This window comes from the organism of the source record quoted next, unplaced genomic scaffold (assembly GCF_019419815.1).
Source record: "Pyrus x bretschneideri cultivar Hongxiangsu unplaced genomic scaffold, Pyrus_bretschneideri_v1 Contig14, whole genome shotgun sequence".
NCBI classification, from domain to species: Eukaryota; Viridiplantae; Streptophyta; class Magnoliopsida; order Rosales; family Rosaceae; genus Pyrus; species Pyrus x bretschneideri.
Window position 1 is genome coordinate 5,060,763 of NW_025999435.1, and position 10,453 is coordinate 5,071,215.

At 37.0% G+C, this 10,453-nt stretch overlaps 1 protein-coding gene across 1 annotated transcript in view; it reads right to left on the reverse strand.

Moving 5' to 3' along the window:
* The window catches only part of LOC103926609, a 40,834-nt gene extending 33,084 nt beyond the window's left edge, over positions 1-7,750 (reverse strand). The window contains 14 exon segments of the mRNA XM_009335408.3: positions 450-545; positions 619-723; positions 827-1,151; positions 1,271-1,363; positions 1,735-1,905; positions 2,358-2,518; positions 2,609-2,797; positions 2,904-3,005; positions 3,543-3,660; positions 3,748-3,842; positions 4,228-4,278; positions 4,365-4,499; positions 5,944-6,047; positions 7,432-7,750. Of these exon segments, the coding sequence (XP_009333683.2) occupies positions 450-545; positions 619-723; positions 827-1,151; positions 1,271-1,363; positions 1,735-1,905; positions 2,358-2,518; positions 2,609-2,797; positions 2,904-3,005; positions 3,543-3,660; positions 3,748-3,842; positions 4,228-4,278; positions 4,365-4,499; positions 5,944-6,047; positions 7,432-7,528 (1,842 nt within the window). The 5' untranslated portion in view covers positions 7,529-7,750.
* Between the last annotated feature and the right edge of the window lie 2,703 nt (positions 7,751-10,453).

Sequence of the window (10,453 nt, forward strand, 5' to 3'; positions counted from 1 at the left end):
ACATTCCACCTTGAGCATGTTCCACCAAAAAAAAAAACAAAGCATGCAAATTCTGTACTTCATTTAGCATCCTCACAATATTATGTACATTTTCTTTATCTTTGCATTATGACACCAAGGGAAAGTCCGAAGTGACATGGCATAAAAACATGCTAAAGAATTTGTCCAATGCATGCATGTTTCCCTTGAATATTTAATATTTTTTCCCTAATTTCTTCCACGTATGTGCTCTAAAAGTCTCCCAGTATTTAACCCCATGAATTACATGCCAATCTAATAATTCAGATTTAATACTTTTGGAAGTTCAAACAACAATCTTCAAATAGAAGGAACACACATACACACACAATGACTGGAACATTTTAACATGTCCAACAGCAGAAAGCAAGGATACTAGTTTAAACAACTATTTAAGCATATTTCAAAAATTAGCACAAGCTAGATAGAACCTGCACTGCAGCTGCAGTTTCCAATGCTATTGTCTGACTGACAGCTGTATTACTTCGAAAGAATTTGATAATTTGACCAATTACGTCCTTTAGATACTGCCAAATAGATCAAATCGGTAAAAAATCACAACTTAGAGGAAGAAATAATTCAGGCGTAGCAGAAATCTACCGTCACGTAACAAGGAGAAGCTTTAGCAACCAAGCTCCAGTCCACATTTTTGTTTAAAGGCCTATAACAGAATGTGCCAACTAAAGAATCATAGGCACTCGCACTCTGCAGGGAAGTAGATGATATGTGGTTTTACTAATCATGTAGGGAACTAAGCCACAAATGTTGATGGGAAAATGACAAAGAACACATCAGGATAAAGGCCTACCTCCGCAAGGAGACCACTCGGCGTGGATAACTTGTATGATCCTAATTTCATGTCAAAAACTTTTGTCTCTGGATAAAGCTTTATAAAGCAATCCAAGCCTTCACATGATAATTCAGCAAGACACTCCAGGGACTCATCAATAAGCTTAGTAGCATTATGTTTCATGCAAATGCTCAAGGATGTCTGAAGGGCATCCTCCTTGCCATTACTTAAAACTGAGAGACTATCATCACTTTCCTTATACCCAATGATGCTATTTAACTGCTTCCAGTCTTCCTCACTGAAACTAAATGGCTCACTCTCATCTATCTCAGACTGACTCCCCCTGGAACAGTAGATAGAATGAAGGCAAAGAAAGACTAATATCAAGCTACGGTATATGCAAATAAGTAGGGTCTCGAACAAGGAACAACCTAGTTTCAAATTTTAAGGTAAAATTATTACCATCCCAACGACCACCAAGATTTCTTTGCTTTCTGTTTCCTCAAGTCAAGATCTGACTCTAATGACTGCTCTACAAACTTATGAGCCAACATCCTGCACGAATGATACCACAATACCATCAAAGTCCATCTGACATAAAACCATTTCAAGTAACATACAGTGTCATATCTAAGCAAATAAACTTAAAGCTACCAAAGCAGTTAAAAATGTTGTATAGAAACAAGACAGTTTCAACAAGTACCAATAATTATCAGAAGAGTATCACTAAGCATACCGCATTTTAATACCACTTGACAAGTGATTTAAACAATCAATATCCAAGAAGATGATTCCACTAAATGACACGGCACATACACTTCACTTGCCACATGATGTGCTACTAGAATATGGTACAAACACGTGCTGTGTGTAGCAGTATTACCATCAGAAACTAATAAATAATACATTTACGCAGAAAAGAATACCTCCACTGGAGTATGAGTTCAATATCAAGCCCACGATCTAGCTCCTCGATATCTTGGTTGTCGTCAACTACTACCCGACTAGGATCAGATCTAAGAAGTGAAGCATATAGAGAGATATATCTTTTACGCAAGCTTGCATACTTCAGAACATGGTCCCAGGACAATCTCCCACTGCCACAAAGATATTACTTTAAGCAAATATAAAAATATAATTCTAACTTTTGTTTCAGAGCATACAAATGAAGTTCACTGTCAGTTTCATTACGTGAACAAAAATTGCACAAATTAGAATGCATTGAAAAATATAAATGGGTAGTGTTATTGGCACTCCAAAAATCTCAGTGTGCACTCCTCCGAAGTGTATTTTGTTCCTAAGTATAGAAGTTTGGAGTGCACAATGAGATTTTTGGAGTGCCAATAACAATACCCAAAAAGAAAAACTAAATTAGCTGGTTAGATAGGAAGCCCTTTTCTTTATTCTTTCAAATAAGTATTCCAATATTGTGGGAGAAAATGTCGGCTTTTTAGCCTATGGCCAAGAAATCCATCAGAAACACAAGTTACACAAACAATTCTTATGGGAGGATAATTAAAAAAAAAATTAAAAGAACAGAAGCTGATACCTTGCCTTCTTCATTTGGTCAGCAACAACTCTATAAGCATACTTCCACCAAGATCTAGGATCAGATTTTACAGAGACGTGTGGACGATAATGAGCATATTTCAATCGCTGATTAAATGCAGCAAAATTATCTGCTAACTTTAGCGCATCCCTGTATCCATCCTGAAATAAATAATACTCAACAGCTTTTAAGCGAATCAAATTACCTCCCAGCACCAAATCTGAAATGATTGAAGTAAGATGGAAATTAACCTTTGGCAAACAGAGAGTCACATCATCCAAATTAACTGCTGCTTTGTGTAAAGGCTGGCCACTATCAGCAAATTCATTTGGACGTAGTTTTGAGTACTTGGCATTTCCAGACACAGGTTCCAGTATATAAGTGTGCCTTTTGGCTAATCTATCCGCTGGTTTACCATATTCAGTACCAAATCTAAAAACCTGAAGTGCCAAAATTAATATAATAAAAGTGTATGCACATGTACATGCAGGTTCGTCTGCTCTATTTAATATTTATTAGTATTAAAAGGATTCCTTGAGCATATACCTGGACCCACTCTGATGGAAGCAAATCCTCCCATGGTTTGTTAACATGCCATGGAGCAATATCAGAATCCAAATAAAGTGCAAGCTGATCAAGTTGAACAGACTGCAAACAATGCCAGATCATAGTGTGAACAAACATGGTAGGGACCAACATATTGATGAAGCCAAGTGATTCACAAGTATAAGAAATTTTTTTCTAAAATAGACGGTTTTAATCAGTCATTGAAACGATCCCAGGAATGTAAGAAATCATATAAAAAAACCAAACAAAACATGAAAATACAGCAACATTGCATAACATTTGTGGAAGTTTGGATGGAGTGGCATAAGAGAATATTACATAACTTCGGCATCATACGAGCTGCTATGGCTTCAGAGTTGGGACTATTCTGTTTCTGTTATTTTGTTTATTTTCTTGTTACATTGTATCTTCTTTGTTTGTTTTATTGTCTACAGATTTTTTTAGCTTAGAACAGGATGTCAGTGGAAACCCCTTTCTATGTAATGCCTTCTCTCATTTTCCATTGACGAAAGTCCTTTTTTCTTACAAAAGCAGATGTACTTATAACATTTTAAACGTGGAAGAGTAACTGAATATTGTGTGGCAATTATAATTTCATATGACATGATATTAAGAAACCTTCTGTATACGGTCTAGAGAACCCCCAGTGACAAATGTTTCCATTCCGTTGTTATCAACGGTCACAGCGGAAAGACTTTCCAAGGTTATGCCTGCTGAAAACGGATGGCCCGGATTGCTACAGCATAAAAGACAAAAAGCATAAGCCCAAGACATAGGAATTAAAAATACCAGAACACTCAAAGAGGCTTTTTGTTTCTTTTACCTTTCAAAATCCTCATATCTGATGTGAATATTTGATATTGAAAGTTTCAAATTTCCAATTATTGTACTGATCAGGGATCCCAACCATGATGTATTCTTCAAAGAAAAACAAATTATAAATAGTCGAATTATAAAACATAAAGAACATAGAAGTTCCAAATACATGGAAGATAAAGTTAATTCAATATTGAGCATAATCATAATCAAGTAAATATTGAATTTCAAACAAACGTGTAGGAGCAAGGACAACTAAGATAAAGGTAAAGCCATATTCTGAAATGGAAGAAAAAATGGATATGTGTACAGCGTACATTATACATACGCAGAGGTAAAGCCATATTCTCAAGTGCAAGATAAATTGGATATGTGTATGCTGTACAATGTACATTATACATACATAGGTACACGTGCAAACCTACTAATATAAGATTTTAATAATGGCAAAATTCAGTCATGGCACTTGGATTATGGTCAATCCTACCATTTCTGACTTTAGTTGCTGCGCCCTCTCTAACAGCTTCATTTCCATTTCCTATTTACAAGGGAAAAATACAAAATGGTCACTCAGCTATTGGCAAAGAACACTATTCATTCCACAAACTGATTACTATGCCTCACCCGAATTCGGTTTTTCTTAGCTTCCTGTACAGCATCCTCAGTGGATCCTTCAACTTGCGTTTCAGGTTCAGCTAATAGAAAGATGCGATCCAGAGAAACTAAAACTGGATCCTGGCCAAGCCTGCTCCATGGAACCTTGGTTCAAGAAAATAAAATAACCTCATTGGAGAAAGGCACTTAATTACAAATATCATAAGTGAAAAATATTCCACACAAACAAAATATTGCCAGTAACTTCGAAAATGAAAAAAGCTTGTAATAAGGAAGTAAATAGGAGGTGAAAATTGCAATCATCCAACAATATGTTCATCCCAAAGTTATAATACATCATCCATTAACATAACATCTTTTGTCACTTTTGAAATTATGCACCAATCCCTTCACCATTTTCGCCAAAGAGAACAGAAGAAAACACAAATTGAAGAAAAAATATTAATGATGTAGATAGCTATCTATAGAATACTATCTGTAAATTATTACAGTGGAGGATTTTCAAAAACAATTAGTTAAAAATAATATCACTGCAAGTAAAATCAATTAAACAGGAAAACAAAAAGCAATTCAAGCCTGCAATGAATGGAAGAAAAACAGCACGAAAAAATTACACACACACACATATATTCGCACCAAATATATACTGCAGAAAATATTGAATTCCACTGACATCACATCTTCCAAACCAAAAGACTTCGAATTGCCAATTAATGACATTCCCGCACGACTAATAATAACTACTACAATTCAAGTCATTCGGTACCCTTACAGCTCCAAAGAAACTCTTTTCCTGTACCTCATTTAACTAGGAAACCTTATGAGAACAATCTTTTGAATTATATACTGCATTGAGCATCTTGACATCTCTGCTTACATTTCCAAATTGTTCCTTGAAAGCTAATGAATGGCATCAAATAACCTTGTTTTATTTTTAAATAAGCTAACAATTTTTTACTTAGCAAAATTACATCATGGTGGACCACTGACCCACTTCAGTAAACAAGACAAAACACACAACATGGAAACCTATATACAACCGTTTCCACTTCCAAAATGGTCCCCATTCCCAACCTATATGGCATCCTGCATCTTTCCACTACAGAAGAATAGCAGAAAGGGGTTATCCTCGACTCTTTCATGACTGAAGCCCATAGTGAGAACCAATACTTAACCTTATCAAAAAGCTTATCCAACCCAAATTAGTCAAAAAAAAACCTCTAAAATCCCACATCCCCACTATACTTGACACCCTTTCCTCCCTGAATTACTGCAACGCTTTCACACATAAAGAGTAGCCACCAAGATTACTTATATACACAGGTCCATTTTTATTATGAGACCAAGGCAATGATAAAAATTCCACATATCAGCAAATTTATCTCGTAAAGCCACCAAATGATATATACATGAGTTCAATTTTATTATGAGATAAATCCAAGGCAATTACATGAGACTTCCAAACATAATACAGACAATTATGAGAATGAAGCCAAGCTTCTCCTCTATTGTCCAATAGGGAGCTGATGGACATTCCAATAAACAAAGAAAACCAACATAATCATAAACATTAATGTTAGTCCCGCACCTTAAGTTTCACTGATCCAAGAAATCCTGCCTTAACCTTCACTGGTAATTTTAGTGCATTTAGTGCCTCAGGCTTCAACTGCATATTTTTTAGCTCCACATCACCTGATTCACATTATAGCAAGATGTACTTAATAAGGTTCTCAAGCTTTACCATAATATTTTTTTTTTCCTTTTTGAAACAAAAAGATGAAAGTGTAATACATAAGAGAAACTGTACGTAAAGTGGATGAGTAATCCACCATGAGTATAGAAGCGAACGTTAAATCAACAAACTACACCTAGCTTAAGAAACCATAATTAGTCATGACAATATAGCTTTCCAAGCTAGAATAGATCGGATAGTGATCTGCTCCTAAAAATAGGAGATACAGAAGCCCAAAGCACTGGCCAAAACCTGACCATAAGGCGGGCCCTGGAAAGTTTTAACATAAGCAGAAGGGATTCGCAAATCCTCCAGATTATCTCCCGCATGTCCTCCACTTCCAACCCCCTAACATCTTCAAAGATCCGCTGATTCCTTTATGACCAAGGGAAAACTGGAAGAGAACAAGACAGAGGACAGGGTTTCTTCTGGCCCAGAAAACCTAACTTGCAATCACTCAGAAATGAATAAACAGCCATTCTCAAAGTAAACTACAGCCAAGAAGCACACACGACAAGAACAAGACTCTAAGACACAGTACAGCTTCCCACACGACAGTGTAACTGGAAAACCATAGTCTCTGAACAGTGGAAGTATCGAAGCCCATGAAGCATGCCCAAGATTAGACTCTGTGTCAATTAGATATTTAATTTTGTTATCGTTACTCATATTTCTGCCCAAAAAATTAAATGTGCATTTATATGCATATATATGCGTCTGTGTATTTTATATGCAGTGCCATTTCATTGAGGACTTATCCTGAAGAATGAACTGCGCCGCCCTGTATCCGAACTCTACATCCCTCAGGCCCCATTCATTTTCACTACAATGGTAACCAAACTGAAAACCATGTAGCCATCTTAGTTTAGTAAAGTGAATAGATGGACATTGTGCTTCTTAGTCCTCACAAACACTGAAATGCTCATCGTTATACCCAAATGGCTAAACCATTTCTGATGTGACTAATTTTCTTCGGCGACGAAATGGACAGTTGGTACAATGTCATTGACACTTAGAAACCCATTTCCCATTTTTCCCTATTGGCAATGGCAAGTTGGCAACCGACCCCAAGCATCTAGTAGAGTGTCACTGCACTACACTACAAAACCCTCCCCTAAAACCCTAAATATACCCTAGCATTCAATCGACACCACTCGAAACGCATCGTTTCGAGCAATTCCCAATTCAATCCACAGAAACCAAAAATTCAGTAAATAAAACCAATCAAAGCACAAGAGTAAAACATTTGCAAAAGAAAGAGAAGAAGCAGGAAAACCAAGTAGGAGAAGCAGCAGCAGCAGGAAAAGGAAGCTTCTTGTCGAAGGAAGGAATGAACGAACGAACCTTGCCAGACGCTGATCTTGAGGGCCTCCTTGTTGAGCCCCCTGACGTAGTTCCCCAAGTACCTCTGGAGGAGGTTCGCCACCTGATCCTCCAACATCTTCTCTTCCTTCCAGAATCCAAATCGCTATCTCATTTCTCCGCGATTTCTAATTTCCGACTGAAATAGGAAGAGGTTTCCAGACCACGCTACCTACGTACACAACTGGAGGGTGCGGCCCGGATCAGAGATTCTCTGTTGCGCGGAACATGTTTTTATCGTGGTCCTACCAGTGCGATGTCGCCGTGTGTATGGAAGGGATCTATGATCTTACGTGGCGGGAAGGCAAATGGTTTTGGAGGTGGATTGTCAGTTGGGTTCTGGTCTTCGGCGGTGGATGCTTTGTTAAAGTGACGTCCTTTGGCTGGTCTCTATGGTCTGTGCGGCGGGTCTCTTTAGACACTGCCACGTGCAATAAACGGCCCCAAGCGTTAAAAATATTACCGGCCACCTGGCCCTCTCACCTGCTGACCGATGCGAAACCCAATGTTTTATTTTATGTTTTGGGTCAAATTTAAAATTAAAAAAAATAAATAAATAAAATAAAAAAGGTGAGAATTCTTTATGGCTTTGTAGATACCTCTTTGCACAAGCAAAAGACCATTCCCTCGTACCTTCATTCCTTTGTTCCTTTAGCTCGTTGACTTCTTAACTCCTTGGATTTGGATGATTGAATAGAATCTTCAAGGTTTAACGGACTTATTTTGTTGTTTGTCGGAAAATCATTCTCACGGCAATTTATCATCTCACATGGAAATATTTTCTCAAGAAAATTTAACTTAAGCGATTTGGAATTGAAAACATATAGTTCACAATGCTCATTCAATAGATTTTGTAATGGTCTTGTTTTGTTGTTTTTATGATATGCAGGTTTAATGGACTTGTTTTTTTATGTTGTCCAAAGGCATTCTCACAGCAATTCATCATCTCACAACATCTATATTTAGTTCTCATCCATTCATTTTTTTTAAATTTATGCTTCACACTACCTCCAAATTTGGTTTGTAATATTATTTTTGTTTTGACTACCTCTAAATTATCTCTACTAATAGAATGTCAGAACCCCAATTTGGGTTCAACAGTGCTTAGCTAAGTTTCTATGCTAACAAAATTATATTGTCAGCAGCATGGATTAATGGTGCACTCTTGTGATATATGTGTTACTAGCAGAATGCAGTTCTAATATCAACATGAAATTAAAATGTTGCTTACATTTACGAAATTTTGACCGATTTTTCTTCATTAATTTTTTGTTTTAAATAAGCTTTTGGAAATGATGAGTAGTTATATTAGATTTTAGAAAAATTCTTTGAAAGGTTCTTCAAGTGTCTAGAAAAGTTCAAAAGCAAAAAATAAGAATGAAATTGTTCTGAATAAAGAATATTTAGCAACTTCAACATCATTAGTAAAACAACCTACTACCTATAATTCACTTTTTTTCCTTGGCCACTTTGTGCGATGCACAGTTATTATTTCAGGCCTTAATTTGAGATCCACGGCCTTCTTCGTGATCACCCCCCTTTTCCTCGTCCTTCGCATGGGATGCGCAGCCTTCTTCATGATCATCCGACTTCTTAAGTATACAATCTTATTCTTGGGTGACCTACTTCTGTATGCATCCAACGAAATTTAATAAAAGAAAGAAAGAAAAGAAAAAACAAAATGATACTCAAGTGATCAAATAACTCATTTGGGGAGTTGTGTCCTTAATACAAGGTTGGTTGCATGTTAGGTTGATATTTTACGTATAATACATAATTGCATGAACAAAATATGGCATTGGAGGCTTAAATTGGAGAAAACCTGACGAGTTATTTAAGATGGGTTGCGTGGGCTTCATTATACCTGTGCAATATTTGATTTGGAGTCAAAGAGAAGTCAACCCCATGATGGACTAGTGCAAATTAATCATGTTTCCTAACCTAATTGGCATGTGCGTGGTGATTAAAAAATATATGCTTATTATGTTTCTGAGAATGATTGGTTCTGGATGTTGTTTTACAAGAGGAGTTGCGGCACAAAAAAAAAAGGGAGATCAAGAGCCTATTAACCACCCAAAGCCGCAAGGAGAAAAGGCTACAGATTCCCAGCGCATACTCGCACACAAATACAAAATTGGAGATTTGGGTTTTCTTCCATATCATCGGATTCATCCATGTTTTTCATTAGTTCAATCATGAACTAAGTCCTTTTGTTAGGGTTAGGGTGTATTCTTATCATGAACATATAATTCTAGTTTTTTATATTAGTCTCAGTTATTTTCCATGCTGAGTAATTGTTATTGTGCTTTGTTGTTATCAATAACTAGCCATTATTTGTGTGAAGAACTAAATTATAACTGATATGTTAAGTTTAGTGGATCAATTCTCATAACAATTACCATGAATTTTGTAGCCGAGTAGACATACTACTTATAATTTGTGTAGTTTTGAATCATTATCCATTGAGTTTTGGCATCTTTGCCTCGTTGTGGGCTTTCATTGTATTTGGGCATCTCTGCCCTGGTTATATATCCAATTTCCCATAAATAAAAAAAAAGAATAGAGTTTCATATGAACAAATGAATTTAAGTGAATCAACTTGATGTTACAGTCTCATGGTATTTATGTCACATCTCGACCCGGGCCCCACCACATCCCGCGCCCGACTCTACCGTAACACAATATTGTCCGCTTTAGGCCCCTACCACACCCTCACGGTTTTGTTTTTGGGAACTCACACAAGAACTTCCCAGTAGGTCACCCATCCTGAGATTGCTCTCATGCGAACTCGCTTAACTTCGAAGTTCCTACAAAATCCAAAGCCAATGAGCTCCCAAAAAGCCTCATGCTAGGTAAAGATGGGAATATACATATAACGCTTACAGGATTCACTTCCTGGGCGATGTGGGATGTTACAATCCACCCCCTTCGGGGCCCGATGTCCTCGTCGGCATGCTTCCGGCCAGGGATTGGCTCTGATACCAAACTAAGATTCTCACATCCC